A 22,034-nucleotide genomic window follows, 5' to 3' on the forward strand; every position below is an offset into this window, starting at 1 on the left:
AACACTATAATGTGTGTATTCTCATGTATATTTCTGTATAGTATATTGTGTGTATTCTCATGTATATTTCTGATCACTATAATGTGTATGTGTCTCTAACAGAGACCTCTGCTCAGTCTGAGTCCAGTGAGATCAGACAGGACTGGAAACCTCCGTTCCTTAGCAACGAGGAGTTCACCCAGCTCATGCTGGAGGTGAGATACACAACATTACCCTACGATTACTACTACTGTATTACCCTAGTAATACTACTACTGTACTACCCTAGTAATACTACTACTGTACTACCCTAGTAATACTACTACTGTACTACCCTAGTAATACTACTAGTAATACTACTACAGTACTACCCCACTATTACTAATATTACTACTGTACTACCCTACTAATACTACTACTGTACTACCCTACGATTACTACCACTGTACTACCCTAGTAATACTACTACAGTACTACCCTAGTAATACTACTAGTAATACTACTACAGTACTACCCCACTATTACTAATATTACTACTGTACTACCCTACTAATACTACTACTGTACTACCCTACGATTACTACCACTGTACTACCCTAGTAATACTACTACAGTACTACCCTACTAATACTACTACAGTATTACCCTACTATTACTACTACTGTACTACCCTAGTAATACTACTACAGTACTACCCTACTAATACTACTACAGTATTACCCTACTATTACTACTACTGTACTACCCTAGTAATACTACTACAGTACTACGCAACTATTACTAATACTACTACAGCATTACCCTACGATTACTACTACTGTACTACCCTAGTAATACTACTACAGTACTACCCTACTATTACTAATATTACTACAGTATTACCCTACGATTACTACTACTGTACTACCCTAGTAATACTACTACAGTACTACCCTACTATTACTAATATTACTACAGTATTACCCTACGATTACTACTACTGTACTACCCTAGTAATACTACTACTGTACTACCCTACTATTACTAATATTACTACAGTATTACCCTACGATTACTACTAATACTACTACAGTACTACCCTACTATTACTACCAATACTACAGTGCTACCCTACTATTACTACAGTACTACCCTACTATTACTAATACTACTACAGTACTACCCTACTATTACTAATACTACTACAGTACTACCCTACGATTACTACTAAAGTGCTACCCTACTATTACTACCACTACAACAGTACTACCCTACTATTACTACCACTACTACAGTACTACCCTACTATTACTACCACTACTACAGTACTACCCTACTATTACTACCACTACTACAGTACTACCCTACTATTACTACCACTACTACAGTACTACCCTACTATTACTACCACTACTACAGTACTACCCTACTATTACTACCACTACTACAGTACTACCCTACTATTACTACCAATACTACAGTACTACCCTATTAGTACTATTACTATTACTACCATTACTACAGTACTACCCTACTATTACTACCACTACTACAGTACTACCCTACTATTACTACCACTACTACAGTACTACCCTACTATTACTACCACTACTACAGTACTACCCTACTATTACTACCACTACTACAGTACTACCCTACTATTACTACCACTACTACAGTACTACCCTACTATTACTACCACTACTACAGTACTACCCTACTATTACTACAGTACTACCCTACTAGTACTATTACTACTACTACCACTACTGCAGTATCACCTTACTATTACAGTACGACCCTACTATTACTACTACTACTGCTTCTACAGTACTATCCTACTTCTCCTACTACAGTACTACCCTACTATTACTAGGATAAACATTATCATCATTTAAACAGAGAACAGATGTGACAGGTATAGAATAAACATTATCATTCATTAACATTATATTACTGTAATGTTGTAGGCTCTGGATGGATTCTTCATAGTGATAATGACAGACTGGTTACAGTCATATTAACTCAACTGTAATGTTGTAGGCTCTGGATGGATTCTTCACAGTGATAATGACAGACTGGTTACAGTCATATTAACTCAGCTGTAATGTTGTAGGCTCTGGATGGATTCTTCATAGTGATAATGACAGACTGGTTACAGTCATATTAACTCAACTGTAATGTTGTAGGCTCTGGATGGATTCTTCATAGTGATAATGACAGACTGGTTACAGTCATATTAACTCAACTGTAATGTTGTAGGCTCTGGATGGATTCTTCATAGCGATAATGACAGACGGGAACATCATCTATGTCTCTGAGAGCGTGACCTCCTTACTGGAACACCTGCCGGTGAGTAGGACTGTCTGTGTTTCGATTAGTACCACAATACTATTGGATAGAAGCGTTTGTTTACATTTTGTTCCAATGCATTGTACCAAGAGCAGCATTATCTGATATCATTTGACCAGGTAAGTTGACTGAGAACACATTATCATTTACAGCAACGACCTGGGGAAGAGTTACAGGGATGAGGAGATGAATGAGTCAATTGGAAGCTGGGGATGATTAGGTGACCGTGATGGTATGAGGGTCAGATTGGGAGTTTAGCCAGGACACCGGGTTAACACCCCTACTCTTACGATAAGTGTCATGAGATCTTTAGTGACCACAGAGAGTCAGGTCCCCTGTTTAACGTCCCATCCGAAAGACGGCACCCTACACAGGGCAATGTCCCCAATCACTGCCCTGGGGCATTATTTGTATTTAATTTTTTTAAGACCAGAAGAAAGAGTGCCTCCTACTGGCCCTTCAACACCACTTCCAGCAGCATCTGGTCTCCCATCCAGGGACCAATCAGGACAAACCTTGCTTAGCTTCTGAAACAAGCCAGCAGTGGGATGCAGGGTGGCTTGCTGCTGGCATGCAATTAACTAATTACAATTAATTTCTTAATCGTTTCCTAGTTAAAATGTACTTGGATGTTTGAAAGTGTACAATAAAATGTTTCTATACGTTCCCCAGTTGTGTTGAGCTCAACATGTGTGTGTGTGTGTGTGTGTGTGTGTGTGTGTGTGTGTGTGTGTGTGTGTGTGTGTGTGTGTGTGTGTGTGTGTGTGTGTGTGTGTGTGTGTGTGTGTGTGTGTGTGTTTTTTTCCCCCAGTCGGACCTGCAGGACCAGAACCTGTTAAACTTCCTCCCCCTGAATGAACACTCGGCGGTGTACAAGGCTCTCTCCAAACACCCCTCCGACCCCGAGAGCCTCGGACCAGAGTACCTCAAGAGTGAGTAACACCCAATCACATTGCCACCTTATTGGCCGCTGGCCTATCACGTCGCTCCTTATACAACTGCTGTCCAATCAGATCACTTGTTATACACTGCAAGCAGTCATCTTCTCTGTCCGGCGCAATGCTGCAGCGCTGTGCAAATATATCGGCCATGTTGTATCTGTAAAAAGTCTGTAAACACTCAAATGTTTTTAAGAGAAATGATTGCAATGTAGTTCGGGGTTGGTGTTCGTTGTGTTTGATATTTTAAATCGTGCTTGTTTTGTTTTTTTCATCATTTTATTTCAGCCAATAACCAGCTGGAGTTTAGTTGCCACGTGTTGAGAGGAACCATCGACCCGAAAGAACCGGCCGTCTACGAACACGTCAAATTCATCGGCAACTTCAAGTCCATGAACGACGGTGAGCGTCTGTTTTCATCAGAGAAGAAAACTGGTCTTGTTTTATCAGCTGTAGAACAAAATTAACAGCTGTTAGTTTGATCATCGGTTCTGGTTTCTACTCATGGTAACGCCCCTCTCTCCTCTTCCTCTCTTCCTCTCCTCTTCCTCTCCTCTCCTCTCCCTCTCCCTCTCCCTCTCCCTCTCCTCTCCTCTCCTCTCCTCTCCCTCTCCCTCTCCCTCTCCCTCTCCCTCCCCTCTCCCTCCCCTCTCCCTCTCCCTCTCCCTCTCCCTCTCCCTCTTCCTCTTCTCTCTCTAGTCCCCAACACCACCAGGAATGGTTTAGCAGGAGTGTTACAGAGATCCCTACAACCTGCCTTTGATGACCTGGTCTGCTTCGTAGCCACCGTCAGGCTGGCTAAACCACAGTTCATCAAGGTGACACACCGCACACCACACCATACACCACACACACACACACCACACCATACACCACACACACACACCACACCATACACCACACACACACACACTAGTGCTGAGCAATTAGTGCTTCTTGAGGTCGTTTCGGTTTCGGTTCGATTAATGAAAAAATAATCCTGGTTTTCGATTTTAATAATTTATTTTTAAACATTAAATGCACTATGCATTATGTGGGTTGAATGCTGTAACAACACAGAAGACAAGTCCCATGATGGTAGTGACGGCCCATTACTGCTTATCACTTATTAACCATCAGATATTCACATTACTTTACTTTAATAAAATATTTAAGTTCTGTATATTACATTTGTTTTATTTGATGACCTTATTATTTCATTCCAAGTCATCGTCTCGTCTCTTTAGAGATGCTGTCTGACAAAAACACTATTTTACTAGTTCTTCGTAGTAAATAAGGCTTATTTAATGACTGCTGAATACCAACTATCAATCACTTAGATCCTGTATTTCCAGGTAGAGATACCTCACGAAGAAATTGCTCTCTATCGCACGTTCTTCTCTCTTCTCTAGGCGTGCAAAGGATTATGGTCATTGTAGTTAATTACCATGTTTTCTGCGCTAAACTATGTAGAATATTGGCCTGTTGAAAACTACAACTCCCTACTACAACGCACAGTTCGGCCTTGATCTGATTTATCTCTAGAAAAACTACGCATTGAGCTCACAGGAAAAAAACGGAACGAAATGGAATTCAAATAATTGAACCAACGGTGGTCAGTTGGTTGTTAAAAAGCTCAAAATTAACCAACATTTTGGTTAATCGCTCAGCACTAACACACACACACACACACACACACACTAACACACACACACACACACACACACACACACACACTAACGCACGCGCGCACACACACACACACACTAACGCACGCGCGCACACACACACACACACACACACACACACACACACACAACACTAACACACACTAACACACACACACACACACACACACACACACACACACACACACACACACACACACACACACACACACACACACACACACACACACACACACACACACACACTCTCACACAATGAAGTAACAGAAAGTTGATGGTCAAGCCTATTTAACAAACAGTATTAAACACAACAAAGCTAAACCAGCATATACATATTTTCTATTTTATATACACTCACCGGACAGTTTATTAGGTACACCACCCTGTTCACTAAAATGGGTCACTCCTACAGACAGTGAGTCACGTGACAGGGGCTTGCTCTATAAACCATGCAGACAGGCTTCAAGGCATTCAGTTACTGTTCTATTGAACATTAGAATGGGCAAAACTAGTGACCTAAGAGGCTTTGCGGTACGATCGTCGGTGCCAGGCGCCGGATCTAGTATCTCAGAAATGGATGCCCACCTGGGCTTTTCACGACCGTGTCTAGCGTTTACCCGAGAACGGTGCGACAAAACAATAAACATCCAGTCAACGGCAGTCCTTTGGGTGAAAACAGCTCGTTGATGAGAGGTCCAAGGAGAATGGCAGGAACTGTGCGAGCTAACAGACGGGCCACAAAACAAGCAAATGACGAGGCAGGGCAACAGTGGTGGGCAGAACGGCATCTCGGAACGCACAACTCGTTGGTCCTTGTCAAGGACGGGGCTGTTGCAGCAGACGACCAAATGAAATGTATTTATAAAGCCCTTCTTACATCAGCTGATACCTCAGAGTGCTGAAACCCCAAACAGCAAGCAATGCAGGTGTAGAAGCACAGTGGCTAGGAAAAAACTCCCTAGAATGGCCTGGAACCTAGGAAGAAACCTAGAGAGGAACCAGACCACACCGGGTTCCACTCCTATCAGCTAAAAACAAGAAGAAGCGGCTGCAGTGGGCACGCGATGATGAACACTGGACAATTGAGGAGTGGAAAAACATAGCCTGGAACATGATAGTAAGTTCAGTTTACTAGAGTGTCCTGGTCCGTCCCCAGACCTGGTCCGTCCCCAGACCTGGTCCGTCCCCAGACCTCTACCCAATAGAACATAATGGGATGAGATGGAACGGGCTGTTAGCAGCATGAATGTACCACCGTCCAATCTGTAGCAACTGAGTGACGGCTGTGGAACGTTTCAGACACCTTGTAGAATCCACTCCCCGGAGAATTCAGGCTGTTCTGGGGGCAAAAGGGGTCCGACCAGGTACTAGATGGGTGTACCTAATAAATTGGCCTTAGACTGAGTGAATATTGTCTATCTATATTCAATCATCTATATTATATGTATTGATATATATCTTGTTGTCTATCCCTCCATAGGAGATGTGTACAGTGGCGGAGCCCAATGAAGAGTTCACCTCCCGACACAGCCTGGAGTGGAAGTTCTTATTCCTAGATCACAGGTAACACAGTCTGTAGTAGAAGGTATTATTCCTAGATCACAGGTAACACAGTCTGTAGTAGAAGGTATTATTCCTAGATCACAGGTAACACAGTCTGGAGTGGAAGTTCTTATTCCTAGATCACAGGTAACACAGTCTAGTAGAAGGTATTATTCCTAGATCACAGGTAACACAGTCTAGTAGAAGGTATTATTCCTAGATCACAGGTAACACAGTCTGTAGTAGAAGTTATTATTCACAGGTTACACAGTCTGTAGTAGAAGGTATTATTCACAGGTTACACAGTCTGTAGTAGAAGATATTATTCACAGGTAATTCATTCTGTATAATTAGATGGTTTCACCATCAAAGTGAACCAGTCATTGTCCTCAGTTGACCTGACACACCACAAACCTGAAATACCATGCACGCACACACACACACACACAGTCTTGTACAGCTAACCTTGTGGGGATACACAATTCAGTCCCATTCAAAATCCTAATTACCCTAACCCGTACTCCTACCCTAACCTTAACCCTAAAACTAACCCTAAACCTAACCCTAGCTCCTAAACCTAACCCTAGCTCCTAACCCTAAACCTAACCCTAGCTCCTAAACCTAACCCTAGCTCCTAACCCTAAAACTAACCCTAGCTCCTAACCCTAAACCTTAACCCTAGCTCCTAACCCTAAAACTAACCCTAGCTCCTAACCCTAAAACTAACCCTAGCTCCTAACCCTAGCTCCTAACCCTAAAGCTAACCCTAGCTCCTAACCCTAAACCTAACCCTAGCTCCTAACCCTAAACCTAACCCTAGCTCCTAACCCTAGCTCCTAACCCTAGCTCCTAACCCTAGCTCCTAACCCTAAACCTAACCCTAGCTCCTAACCCTAAACCTAACCCTAGCTCCTAACCCTAGCTCCTAACCCTAGCTCCTAACCCTAGCTCCTAACCCTAGCTCCTAACCCTAGCTCCTAACCCTAAACCTAACCCTAGCTCCTAACCCTAGCTCCTAACCCTAAAACTAACCCTAGCTCCTAACCCTAAAACTAACCCTAGCTCCTAACCCTAGCTCTATTCTTGTGGGGACTTCAGTTATCAGTTAACACACACACACACACACACACACACACACACACACACACACACACACACACACACACACACACACACACACACACACACACACACATCCTCAAGTGGTATTATGTTAATTAGCAGGCTGGGTAACTGATGATTTCATTTCCTCCCTCCAGGGCTCCACCAATCATAGGCTACCTTCCATTTGAGGTTCTGGGGACGTCGGGCTACGACTACTATCATGTGGACGACCTGGAGACACTGGCCAAGTGTCACGAACACTGTGAGTTACACACACACACACACACACACACTCTCTCTCTCTCTCTCTCTCTCTCTGACCGCCCCTTTCTCCTCTCTGTCTAGTGATGCAGTATGGTAAAGTTACTACAGGTTCCTCTCTGTCTAGTGATGCAGTATGGTAAAGTTACTACAGGTTCCTCTCTCCTCTCTGTCTAGTGATGCAGTATGGTAAAGTTACTACAGGTTCCTCTCTGTCTAGTGATGCAGTATGGTAAAGTTACTACAGGTTCCTCTCTCCTCTCTGTCTAGTGATGCAGTATGGTAAAGTTACTACAGGTTCCTCTCTGTCTAGTGATGCAGTATGGTAAAGTTACTACAGGTTCCTCTCTGTCTAGTGATGCAGTATGGTAAAGTTACTACAGGTTCCTCTCTCCTCTCTGTCTAGTGATGCAGTATGGTAAAGTTACTACAGGTTCCTCTCTGTCTAGTGATGCAGTATGGTAAAGTTACTACAGCTTCCTCTCTCCTCTCTGTCTAGTGATGCAGTATGGTAAAGTTACTACAGGTTCCTCTCTGTCTAGTGATGCAGTATGGTAAAGTTACTACAGGTTCCTCTCTCCTCTCTGTCTAGTGATGCAGTATGGTAAAGTTACTACAGGTTCCTCTCTGTCTAGTGATGCAGTATGGTAAAGTTACTACAGCTTCCTCTCTCCTCTCTGTCTAGTGATGCAGTATGGTAAAGTTACTACAGGTTCCTCTCTGTCTAGTGATGCAGTATGGTAAAGTTACTACAGGTTCCTCTCTGTCTAGTGATGCAGTATGGTAAAGTTACTACAGGTTCCTCTCTGTCTAGTGATGCAGTATGGTAAAGTTACTACAGGTTCCTCTCTCCTCTCTGTCTAGTGATGCAGTATGGTAAAGTTACTACAGGTTCCTCTCTGTCTAGTGATGCAGTATGGTAAAGTTACTACAGCTTCCTCTCTCCTCTCTGTGTAGTGATGCAGTATGTTAAAGTTACTACAGGTTCCTCTCTGTCTAGTGATGCAGTATGGTAAAGTTACTACAGGTTCCTCTCTCCTCTCTGTCTAGTGATGCAGTATGGTAAAGTTACTACAGGTTCCTCTCTGTCTAGTGATGCAGTATGGTAAAGTTACTACAGGTTCCTCTCTCCTCTCTGTCTAGTGATGCAGTATGGTAAAGTTACTACAGGTTCCTCTCTGTCTAGTGATGCAGTATGGTAAAGTTACTACAGGTTCCTCTCTGTCTAGTGATGCAGTATGGTAAAGTTACTACAGGTTCCTCTCTCCTCTCTGTCTAGTGATGCAGTATGGTAAAGTTACTACAGGTTCCTCTCTGTCTAGTGACGCAGTATGGTAAAGTTACTACAGGTTCCTCTCTGTCTAGTGATGCAGTATGGTAAAGTTACTACAGGTTCCTCTCTCCTCTCTGTCTAGTGATGCAGTATGGTAAAGTTACTACAGGTTCCTCTCTGTCTAGTGATGCAGTATGGTAAAGTTACTACAGGTTCCTCTCTGTCTAGTGATGCAGTATGGTAAAGTTACTACAGCTTCCTCTCTCCTCTCTGTGTAGTGATGCAGTATGGTAAAGTTACTACAGGTTCCTCTCTCCTCTCTGTCTAGTGATGCAGTATGGTAAAGTTACTACAGGTTCCTCTCTGTCTAGTGATGCAGTATGGTAAAGTTACTACAGCTTCCTCTCTCCTCTCTGTGTAGTGATGCAGTATGTTAAAGTTACTACAGGTTCCTCTCTGTCTAGTGATGCAGTATGGTAAAGTTACTACAGGTTCCTCTCTCCTCTCTGTCTAGTGATGCAGTATGGTAAAGTTACTACAGGTTCCTCTCTGTCTAGTGATGCAGTATGGTAAAGTTACTACAGGTTCCTCTGTCTAGTGATGCAGTATGGTAAAGTTACTACAGGTTCCTCTCTGTCTAGTGATGCAGTATGGTAAAGTTACTACAGGTTCCTCTCTCCTCTCTGTCTAGTGATGCAGTATGGTAAAGTTACTACAGCTTCCTCTCTGTCTAGTGATGCAGTATGGTAAAGTTACTACAGGTTCCTCTCTGTCTAGTGATGCAGTATGGTAAAGTTACTACAGGGTCCTCTCTCCTCTCTGTCTAGTGATGCAGTATGGTAAAGTTACTACAGGTTCCTCTGTCTAGTGATGCAGTATGGTAAAGTTACTACAGGTTCCTCTCTGTCTAGTGATGCAGTATGGTAAAGTTACTACAGGTTCCTCTCTGTCTAGTGATGCAGTATGGTAAAGTTACTACAGGTTCCTCTCTGTCTAGTGATGCAGTATGGTAAAGTTACTACAGGTTCCTCTCTGTCTAGTGATGCAGTATGGTAAAGTTACTACAGGTTCCTCTCTGTCTAGTGATGCAGTATGGTAAAGTTACTACAGGTTCCTCTCTGTCTAGTGATGCAGTATGGTAAAGTTACTACAGGTTCCTCTCTGTCTAGTGATGCAGTATGGTAAAGTTACTACAGGTTCCTCTCTGTCTAGTGATGCAGTATGGTAAAGTTACTACAGGTTCCTCTCTCCTCTCTGTCTAGTGATGCAGTATGGTAAAGTTACTACAGGTTCCTCTCTGTCTAGTGATGCAGTATGGTAAAGTTACTACAGGTTCCTCTCTGTCTAGTGATGCAGTATGGTAAAGTTACTACAGGTTCCTCTCTGTCTAGTGATGCAGTATGGTAAAGTTACTACAGGTTCCTCTCTCCTCTCTGTCTAGTGATGCAGTATGGTAAAGTTACTACAGGTTCCTCTCTGTCTAGTGATGCAGTATGGTAAAGTTACTACAGGTTCCTCTCTGTCTAGTGATGCAGTATGGTAAAGTTACTACAGGTTCCTCTCTGTCTAGTGATGCAGTATGGTAAAGTTACTACAGGTTCCTCTCTCCTCTCTGTCTAGTGATGCAGTATGGTAAAGTTACTACAGGTTCCTCTCTGTCTAGTGATGCAGTATGGTAAAGTTACTACAGGTTCCTCTCTCCTCTCTGTCTAGTGATGCAGTATGGTAAAGTTACTACAGGTTCCTCTCTGTCTAGTGATGCAGTATGGTAAAGTTACTACAGGTTCCTCTCTACTCTCTGTCTAGTGATGCAGTATGGTAAAGTTACTACAGGTTCCTCTCTCCTCTCTGTCTAGTGATGCAGTATGGTAAAGTTACTACAGGTTCCTCTCTGTCTAGTGATGCAGTATGGTAAAGTTACTACAGCTTCCTCTCTGTCTAGTGATGCAGTATGGTAAAGTTACTACAGCTTCCTCTCTTCTCTCTGTGTAGTGATGCAGTATGGTAAAGTTACTACAGGTTCCTCTCTGTCCAGTGATGCAGTATGGTAAAGTTACTACAGGTTCCTCTCTGTCTAGTGATGCAGTATGGTAAAGTTACTACAGGTTCCTCTCTGTCTAGTGATGCAGTATGGTAAAGTTACTACAGCTTCCTCTCTCCTCTCTGTGTAGTGATGCAGTATGGTAAAGTTACTACAGGTTCCTCTCTGTCTAGTGATGCAGTATGGTAAAGTTACTACAGGTTCCTCTCTGTCTAGTGATGCAGTATGGTAAAGTTACTACAGGTTCCTCTCTGTCTAGTGATGCAGTATGGTAAAGTTACTACAGGTTCCTCTCTGTCTAGTGATGCAGTATGGTAAAGTTACTACAGGTTCCTCTCTGTCTAGTGATGCAGTATGGTAAAGTTACTACAGGTTCCTCTCTCCTCTCTGTCTAGTGATGCAGTATGGTAAAGTTACTACAGGTTCCTCTCTGTCTAGTGATGCAGTATGGTAAAGTTACTACAGGTTCCTCTCTGTCTAGTGATGCAGTATGGTAAAGTTACTACAGGTTCCTCTCTGTCTAGTGATGCAGTATGGTAAAGTTACTACAGGTTCCTCTCTCCTCTCTGTCTAGTGATGCAGTATGGTAAAGTTACTACAGGTTCCTCTCTGTCTAGTGATGCAGTATGGTAAAGTTACTACAGGTTCCTCTCTCCTCTCTGTCTAGTGATGCAGTATGGTAAAGTTACTACAGGTTCCTCTCTGTCTAGTGATGCAGTATGGTAAAGTTACTACAGGTTCCTCTCTACTCTCTGTCTAGTGATGCAGTATGGTAAAGTTACTACAGGTTCCTCTCTCCTCTCTGTCTAGTGATGCAGTATGGTAAAGTTACTACAGGTTCCTCTCTGTCTAGTGATGCAGTATGGTAAAGTTACTACAGCTTCCTCTCTGTCTAGTGATGCAGTATGGTAAAGTTACTACAGCTTCCTCTCTCCTCTCTGTGTAGTGATGCAGTATGGTAAAGTTACTACAGGTTCCTCTCTGTCCAGTGATGCAGTATGGTAAAGTTACTACAGGTTCCTCTTTGTCTAGTGATGCAGTATGGTAAAGTTACTACAGGTTCCTCTCTGTCTAGTGATGCAGTATGGTAAAGTTACTACAGCTTCCTCTCTCCTCTCTGTGTAGTGATGCAGTATGGTAAAGTTACTACAGGTTCCTCTCTGTCTAGTGATGCAGTATGGTAAAGTTACTACAGGTTCCTCTCTGTCTAGTGATGCAGTATGGTAAAGTTACTACAGGTTCCTCTCTGTCTAGTGATGCAGTATGGTAAAGTTACTACAGGTTCCTCTCTGTCTAGTGTTGTAGTATGGTAAAGTTACTACAGGTTCCTCTCTCCTCGCTGTCTAGTGATGCAGTATGGTAAAGTTACTACAGGTTCCTCTCTGTCTAGTGATGCAGTATGGTAAAGTTACTACAGGTTCCTCTCTGTCTAGTGATGCAGTATGGTAAAGTTACTACAGGTTCCTCTCTGTCTAGTGATGCAGTATGGTAAAGTTACTACAGGTTCCTCTCTGTCTAGTGATGCAGTATGGTAAAGTTACTACAGGTTCCTCTCTGTCTAGTGATGCAGTATGGTAAAGTTACTACAGGTTCCTCTCTGTCTAGTGATGCAGTATGGTAAAGTTACTACAGGTTCCTCTCTGTCTAGTGATGCAGTATGGTAAAGTTACTACAGGTTCCTCTCTTTCTAGTGATGCAGTATGGTAAAGTTACTACAGGTTCCTCTCTGTCTAGTGATGCAGCATGGTAAAGTTACTACAGGTTCCTCTCTCCTCTCTGTCTAGTGATGCAGTATGGTAAAGTTACTACAGGTTCCTCTCTTTCTAGTGATGCAGTATGGTAAAGTTACTACAGGTTCCTCTCTTTCTAGTGATGCAGTATGGTAAAGTTACTACAGGTTCCTCTCTGTCTAGTGATGCAGTATGGTAAAGTTACTACAGGTTCCTCTCTGTCTAGTGATGCAGTATGGTAAAGTTACTACAGGTTCCTCTCTGTCTAGTGATGCAGTATGGTAAAGTTACTACAGGTTCCTCTCTGTCTAGTGATGCAGTATGGTAAAGTTACTACAGGTTCCTCTCTGTCTAGTGATGCAGTATGGTAAAGTTACTACAGGTTCCTCTCTTTCTAGTGATGCAGTATGGTAAAGTTACTACAGGTTCCTCTCTCCTCTCTGTCTAGTGATGCAGTATGGTAAAGTTACTACAGGTTCCTCTCTCCTCTCTGTCTAGTGATGCAGTATGGTAAAGTTACTACAGGTTCCTCTCTCCTCTCTGTCTAGTGATGCAGTATGGTAAAGGGAAGTCGTGCTACTACAGGTTCCTGACCAAGGGTCAGCAGTGGATGTGGCTCCAGACTCGTTACTACATCACCTATCACCAGTGGAACTCCAGGCCTGAGTTCATCGTCTGTACACACACCGTCGTCAGGTTGGGAAAAAACGTTTAACACCTGTTTGTTTATGTTCATGTGGTTCTGTACACACACCGTCGTCAGGTTGGATTGGACGACACAATTGATCATCTATATACTTCTAAAAATCTGACTATCATTTATTGGAATTTCTTTAAGGCATTACATATTTTATTTAAAATGAACAACAGATTAAATCCTTCCAATTTGAATAAAGGACTAGAAAATAGAGACATAATTCTGACTATGAATGGAAAAATAATTATATTGTGAGGGACGGTTTTGTTCTGTTCTGTCTCTCTGTGTAACTATGGGGAGGTGACTTGTTCTGTTCTCTGTGTAACTATGGAGAGGTGACTTGTTCTGTTCTCTGTGTAACTATGGGGAGGTGACTTGTTCTGTTCTCTGTGTAACTATGGAGAGGTGACTTGTTCTGTTCTCTGTGTAACTATGGAGAGGTGACTTGTTCTGTTCTCTGTGTAACTATGGAGAGGTGACTTTACATTTACATTTAAGTCATTTAGCAGACGCTCTTATCCAGAGCGACTTACAAATTGGTGCATTCACCTTATGACTTGTTCTGTTCTCTGTGTAACTATGGAGAGGTGACTTGTTCTGTTCTCTGTGTAACTATGGAGAGGTGACTTGTTCTGTTCTCTGTGTAACTATGGAGAGGTGACTTGTTCTGTTCTCTGTGTAACTATGGAGAGGTGACTTGTTCTGTTCTCTGTGTAACTATGGAGAGGTGACTTGTTCTGTTCTCTGTGTAACTATGGAGAGGTGACTTGTTCTGTTCTCTGTGTAACTATGGGGAGGTGACTTGTTCTGTTCTCTGTGTAACTATGGAGAGGTGACTTGTTCTGTTCTCTGTGTAACTATGGGGAGGTGACTTGTTCTGTTCTCTGTGTAACTATGGAGAGGTGACTTGTTCTGTTCTCTGTGTAACTATGGGGAGGTGACTTGTTCTGTTCTCTGTGTAACTATGGGGAGGTGACTTGTTCTGTTCTCTGTGTAACTATGGAGAGGTGACTTGTTCTGTTCTCTGTGTAACTATGGAGAGGTGACTTGTTCTGTTCTCTGTGTAACTATGGGGAGGTGACTTGTTCTGTTCTCTGTGTAACTATGGGGAGGTGACTTGTTCTGTTCTCTGTGTAACTATGGAGAGGTGACTTGTTCTGTCTCTCTGTGTAACTATGGAGAGGTGACTTGTTCTGTTCTCTGTGTAACTATGGAGAGGTGACTTGTTCTGTTCTCTGAGTAGCTATGGAGAGGTGACTTGTTCTGTTCTCTGTGTAGCTATGGAGAGGTGACTTGTTCTGTTCTCTGTGTAGCTATGGAGATGTGACTTGTTCTGTTCTCTGTGTAGCTATGCGGAGGTGAGGGCAGAGCAGCGTAGAGAGCTGGGTATCATTGAAGAGCCCCCCCCTGAGGTAACTATGGACAAGGTGAGACACATCACCATATTGATGTGGGGTTTTCCCTCTTTCTTATTAATATAACTATGACTGTCTAAGTGGTAGCTATCTGTTATTAATATAAATATGACTGTCTAAGTGGTATCTATCTGTTATTAATGTAACTATGACTGTCTAAGTGGTAGGTATCTCTGTTATTAATATAACTATGACTGTAAGTGGTAGCTATCTGTTATTAATGTAACTATGACTGTCTAAGTGGTAGGTATCTATCTGTTATTAATGTAACTATGACTGTCTAAGTGATATCTATCTGTTATTAATATAACTGACTGTCTAAGTGGTATCTATCTGTTATTAATGTAACTATGACTGTCTAAGTGGTAGCTATCTATCTGTTATTAATATAACTATGACTGTCTAAGTGGTATCTATCTGTTATTAATGTAACTATGACTGTCTAAGTGGTAGCTATCTATCTGTTATTAATATAACTATGACTGTCTAAGTGGTATCTATCTGTTATTAATATAACTATGACTGTCTAAGTGGTATCTATCTGTTATTAATGTAACTATGACTGTCTAAGTGGTAGGTATCTCTGTTATTAATATAACTATGACTGTCTAAGTGGTAGCTATCTGTTATTAATGTAACTATGACTGTCTAAGGGGTATCTATCTGTTTTTAATATAACTATGACTATCTAAGTGGTAGCTATCTATCTGTTATTAATATAACTATGACTGTCTAAGTGGTAGCCATCTATCTGTTATTAATGTAACTATGACTGTCTAAGTGGTATTTATCTGTTATTAATATAAATATGACTGTCTAAGTGGTATCTATCTGTTATTAATGTAACTATGACTGTCTAAGTGGTAGGTATCTCTGTTATTAATATAACTATGACTGTCTAAGTGGTAGCTATCTGTTATTAATATAACTATGACTGTCTAAGTGGTATATCTCTGTTATTAATATAACTATGACTGTCTAAGGGGTATCTATCTATCTGTTTTTAATATAACTATGACTGTCTAAGTGGTAGCTATCTATCTGTTATTAATATAACTATGACTGTCTAAGTGGTAGCTATCTATCTGTTATTAATGTAACTATGACTGTCTAAGTGATATCTATCTATCTGTTATTAATATAACGATGACTGTCTAAGTGGTAGCTATCTATCTGTTATTTATGTAACTATGACTGTCTAAGTGGTATATCTATCTATTATTAATATAACTATGACTGTCTAAGTGGTAGCTATCTATCTGTTATTAATATAAGTATGACTGTCTAAGTGATATCTATCTATCTGTTATTAATGTAACTATGACTGTCTAAGTGATATCTATCTATCTGTTATTAATGTAACTATGACTGTCTAAGTGGTAGCTATCTATCTGTTATTAATGTAACTATGACTGTCTAAGTGGTATCTATCTTTTATTAATGTAACTATGACTGTCTAAGTGGTATCTATCTGTTATTAATGTAACTATGACTGTCTAAGTGGTATCTATCTGTTATTAATGTAACTATGACTGTCTAAGTGATATCTATCTATCTGTTATTAATATAACTATGACTGTCTAAGTGGTAGCTATCTATCTGTTATTAATATAACTATGACTGTCTAAGTGATATCTATCTGTTATTAATATAACTATGACTGTCTAAGTGGTAGCTATCTATTATTAATATAACTATGACTGTCTAAGGGGTATCTATCTATCTCTTATTAATATAACTATGACTGTCTAAGTGATATCTATCTGTTATTAATGTAACTATGACTGTAAGTGGTATCTATCTGTTATTAATGTAACTATGACTGTCTAAGTGGTAGCTATCTATCTGTTATTAATGTAACTATGACTGTAAGTGGTATCTATCTGTTATTAATGTAACTATGACTGTCTAAGTGGTAGCTATCTATCTGTTATTAATGTAACTATGACTGTCTAAGTGGTATCTATCTATTAATATAACTATGACTGTCTAAGTGGTATCTATCTGTTATTAATATAACTATGACTGTCTAAGTGATATCTATCTGTTATTAATATAACTATGACTGTCTAAGTGATATCTATCTGTTATTAATATAACTATGACTGTCTAAGTGATATCTATCTGTTATTAATGTAACTATGACTGTCTAAGTGGTATCTATCTGTTATTAATGTTACTATGACTGTAAGTGGTATCTATCTATTAATATAACTATGACTGTCTAAGTGATATATATCTGTTATTAATGTAACTATGACTGTCTAAGTGGTATCTATCTGTTATTAATGTTACTATGACTGTAAGTGGTATCTATCTACCTACCTCCATTGTGTTCCTTCTCCTCTCAAGCAGAGTCAAGACAGTGGATCTGAGTCTCAGCTCAACACAGTTTCCAGCCTAAAAGAGGCACTGGAACGCTTTGATCGTAGCCACACCCCCTCCTCCACCTCTCTGTCCTCACACAAGACCTCCTCACAGCTCTCAGACAACACCTGTACCTGTAAGAGAAAACACACACACATCTCAGACCACACACACACACACACACACATACACACACACACACACATCTCAGACCACACACACATCTCAGACCACTCACACAGACACACACACATCTCAGACCACTCACACATCTCAGACCACTCTCTCCCACACACACACACACACACACACACACACACACACACACACACACACACACACACACACCTCAGACCACTCACACACACACCACACCCACATCTCAGACCACTCACACATCGGTATCTCTGACTATAATAGGATCTCTCGTCTCCATAGCAACAGCCTCCAAGCTCCACATGGACATAGCCACGCCCCCTCATCAGTCACATGCTGCCTCCACCATCGAGATGACATCACAGAGACGCTCCTCCATCAGCAGCCAGGTGAGATCTGATTGGACAGAATGCGACAGGACAGAAAGTGATTGGACAGAACCCCCCAAAATAATCAAGTTTGTTTAGACTGGGCGATTGGGTGAGTCCCAACAGGTTAAAATACATCATGAATTGAATCTGTTGTGGAGGAGCAGGAGATGACCAGGTCCAATTCAACCTGAGAAGAATCTAAAATGATTAGACTCTGAATCAACTGCAACTGAATCAAACTCACACTGTATCCTTATCTGTTGTGTGTGTGTGTGTGTGTGTGTGTGTGTGGTGTGTGTGGTGTGTGTGGTGTGTGTGGTGTGTGTGTGTGTGTGTGTGTGTGTGTGTAGTCTATGAGTTCTCAGACCACGGGACACAGTGTGGCTCCCGTCCATCCTGTCATACAACAACACCAACAACAACAACAACAACATCAGCCAGACGTACAGGTGAGAAACACCATCTATCTACCCTATTCACCCGGTACCCATCTGTCTACCCTATTCACCTGGTACCCATCTATCTACCCTATTCACCTGGTACCCATCTATCTACCCTATTCACCTGGTACCCATCTATCTACCCTATTCACCTGGTACCCATCTATCTACCCTATTCACCTGGTACCCATCTATCTACCCTATTCACCTGGTACCCGTCTGTCTACCCTATTCACCTGGTACCCATCTATCTACCCTATTCACCTGGTACCCATATATCTACCCTATTCACCTGGTACCCATCTATCTACCCTATTCACCTGGTACCCATCTATCTACCCTATTCACCTGGTACCCATCTATCTACCCTATTCACCTGGTACCCATCTATCTACCCTATTCACCTGGTACCCATCTATCTACCCTATTCACCTGGTACCCGTCTATCTACCCTATTCACCTGGTACCCGTCTATCTACCCTATTCACCTGGTACCCGTATATCTACCCTATTCACCTGGTACCCGTCTATCTACCCTATTCACCTGGTACCCGTCTATCTACCCTATTCACCTGGTACCCGTCTATCTACCCTATTCACCTGGTACCCATCTATCTACCCTATTCACCTGGTACCCGTCTATCTACCCTATTCACCTGGTACCCGTCTATCTACCCTATTCACCTGGTACCCGTCTATCTACCCTATTCACCTGGTACCCATCTGTCTACCCTATTCACCTGGTACCCATCTATCTACCCTATTCACCCGGTACCCATCTATCTACCCTATTCACCCGGTACCCATCTGTCTACCCTATTCACCTGGTACCCATCTATCTACCCTATTCACCTGGTACCCATCTATCTACCCTATTCACCCGGTACCCATCTGTCTACCCTATTCACCTGGTACCCATCTATCTACCCTATTCACCTGGTACCCATCTATCTACCCTATTCACCTGGTACCCATCTATCTACCCTATTCACCTGGTACCCATCTATCTACCCTATTCACCTGGTACCCATCTATCTACCCTATTCACCCGGTACCCATCTGTCTACCCTATTCACCTGGTACCCATCTATCTACCCTATTCACCTGGTACCCATCTATCTACCCGGTACCCATCTGTCTATCCTATTCACCTGGTACCCATCTATCTACCCTATTCACCTGGTACCCATCTATCTACCCTATTCACCTGGTACCCATCTATCTACCCTATTCACCTGGTACCCATCTATCTACCCTATTCACCTGGTACCCATCTATCTACCCTATTCACCTGGTACCCATCTATCTACCCTATTCACCTGGTACCCGTCTATCTACCCTATTCACCTGGTACCCGTCTATCTACCCTATTCACCTGGTACCCGTCTATCTACCCTATTCACCTGGTACCCGTCTATCTACCCTATTCACCTGGTACCCGTCTATCTACCCTATTCACCTGGTACCCGTCTATCTACCCTATTCACCTGGTACACGTCTATCTACCCTATTCACCTGGTACCCGTCTATCTACCCTATTCACCAGGTACCCGTCTATCTACCCTATTCACCCGGTACCCGTCTATCTACCCTATTCACCCGGTACCCGTCTATCTACCCTATTCACCCGGTACCCGTCTATCTACCCTATTCACCCGGTACCCGTCTATCTAGCCTATGCACCCGGCACCCGTCTATCTAGCCTATGCACCCGGCACCCGTCTATCTACCCTATGCACCCGGTACCCGTCTATCTACCCTATGCACCCGGTACCCGTCTATCTACCCTATTCACCCGGTACCCGTCTATCTACCCTATTCACCCGGTACCCGTCTATCTAGCCTATGCACCCGGTACCCGTCTATCTAGCCTATGCACCCGGTACCCGTCTATCTACCCTATGCACCCGGTACCCGTCTATCTACCCTATGCACCCGGTACCCGTCTATCTACCCTATGCACCCGGTACCCGTCTATCTACCCTATGCACCCGGTACCCGTCTATCTACCCTATTCACCCGGTACCCGTCTATCTACCCTATGCACCCGGTACCCGTCTATCTACCCTATGCACCCGGTACCCGTCTATCTACCCTATTCACCCGGTACCCGTCTGTCTACCCTATTCACCCGGTACCCGTCTGTCTACCCTATTCACCCGGTACCCCTCTGTCTACCCTATTCACCCGGTACCCCTCTGTCTACCCTATTCACCCGGTACCCCTCTGTCTACCCTATTCACCCGGTACCCCTCTGTCTACCCTATTCACCCGGTACCCCTCTGTCTACCCTATTCACCCGGTACCCATCTATCTACCCTATTCACCCGGTACCCATCTATCTACCCTATTCACCCGGTACCCATCTATCCAAGGTTACAGCCCTAATGGAACCCTTTTCCCTGTATAGTGCACTACTTTTGACTTAGCCCTATGGAGCCTGGTGAAAAGTAGTGTACTAAATTGTGAATAGGGTGCTTATTTGGGACATAACTTAAGTGTGACGATCCTCCAGCCATTCAGTACTAGTATGTCAGACAGCAGAACCTCCCTCCAGCCATTCAGACATCAGAACCTCCCTCCAGCCATTCAGTACTAGTATGTCAGACAGCAGAACCTCCCTCCAGCCATTCAGACATCAGAACCTCCCTCCAGCCATTCAGACATCAGAACCTCCCTCCAACCATTCAGTACTAGTATGTCAGACAGCAGAACCTCCCTCCAGCCATTCAGTACTAGTATGTCAGACATCAGAACCTCCCTCCAGCCATTCAGTACTAGTATGTCAGACAGCAGAACCTCCCTCCAGCCATTCAGTACTAGTATGTCAGACAGCAGAACCTCCCTCCAGCCATTCAGACAGCAGAACCTCCCTACAGCCATTCAGTACTAGTATGTCAGACAGCAGAACCTCCCTACAGCCATTCAGTACCAGTATGTTAGACAGCAGAACCTCCCTCCAGCCATTCAGTACTAGTATGTCAGACATCAGAACCTCCCTCCAGCCATTCAGTACTAGTATGTCAGACATCAGAACCTCCCTCCAGCCATTCAGACATCAGAACCTCCCTCCAGCCATTCAGTACTAGTATGTCAGACAGCAGAACCTCCCTCCAGCCATTCAGTACTAGTATGTCAGACATCAGAACCTCCCTCCAGCCATTCAGTACTAGTATGTCAGACATCAGAACCTCCCTCCAGCCATTCAGTACTAGTATGTCAGACAGCAGAACCTCCCTCCAGCCATTCAGACAGCAGAACCTCCCTCCAGCCATTCAGTACTAGTATGTCAGACAGCAGAACCTCCCTCCAGCCATTCAGTACTAGTATGTCAGACAGCAGAACCTCCCTCCAGCCATTCAGTACTAGTATGTCAGACAGCAGAACCTCCCTCCAGCCATTCAGTACTAGTATGTCAGACAGCAGAAGCTCCCTCCAGCCATTCAGTACTAGTATGTCAGACATCAGAACCTCCCTCCAGCCATTCAGACAGCAGAACCTCCCTCCAGCCATTCAGACATCAGAACCTCCCTCCAGCCATTCAGACATCAGAACCTCCCTCCAGCCATTCAGTACTAGTATGTCAGACATCAGAACCTCCCTCCAGCCATTCAGTACTAGTATGTCAGACAGCAGAACCTCCCTCCAGCCATTCAGACATCAGAACCTCCCTCCAGCCATTCAGTACTATTATGTCAGACATCAGAACCTCCCTCCAGCCA

General features: G+C 42.9%; 1 protein-coding gene across 11 annotated transcripts in view; it reads left to right on the forward strand.

The window, feature by feature from the left end:
* LOC139549556 (circadian locomoter output cycles protein kaput-like) overlaps positions 1 to 22,034 on the forward strand; it is a 39,868-nt gene that overhangs the window by 4,884 nt on the left and 12,950 nt on the right. For 7 of the 11 annotated variants that reach the window (XR_011669911.1, XR_011669909.1, XR_011669910.1 and 4 more), the window contains exons 5-16: positions 103 to 194; positions 2,221 to 2,310; positions 3,122 to 3,242; positions 3,537 to 3,650; positions 3,948 to 4,066; positions 6,396 to 6,478; positions 7,717 to 7,823; positions 13,415 to 13,562; positions 14,912 to 14,990; positions 17,331 to 17,481; positions 17,784 to 17,890; positions 18,223 to 18,321. Coding sequence is in view for 6 of the 11 variants with exons in the window: in XM_071360175.1 (XP_071216276.1) it covers positions 103 to 194; positions 2,221 to 2,310; positions 3,122 to 3,242; positions 3,537 to 3,650; positions 3,948 to 4,066; positions 6,396 to 6,478; positions 7,717 to 7,823; positions 13,415 to 13,562; positions 14,912 to 14,990; positions 17,331 to 17,481; positions 17,784 to 17,890; positions 18,223 to 18,321 (1,310 nt within the window). In the remaining 5 variants the exon portion in view is untranslated. The remainder of the gene's footprint in view (positions 1 to 102; positions 195 to 2,220; positions 2,311 to 3,121; positions 3,243 to 3,536; positions 3,651 to 3,947; positions 4,067 to 6,395; positions 6,479 to 7,716; positions 7,824 to 13,414; positions 13,563 to 14,911; positions 14,991 to 17,330; positions 17,482 to 17,783; positions 17,891 to 18,222; positions 18,322 to 22,034) is intronic. The other 4 variants (XM_071360177.1, XM_071360181.1, XM_071360178.1 and 1 more) reach the window with 3 other exon arrangements.

Source organism: Salvelinus alpinus, chromosome 22, assembly GCF_045679555.1.
Source record: "Salvelinus alpinus chromosome 22, SLU_Salpinus.1, whole genome shotgun sequence".
NCBI lineage: Eukaryota > Metazoa > Chordata > Actinopteri > Salmoniformes > Salmonidae > Salvelinus > Salvelinus alpinus.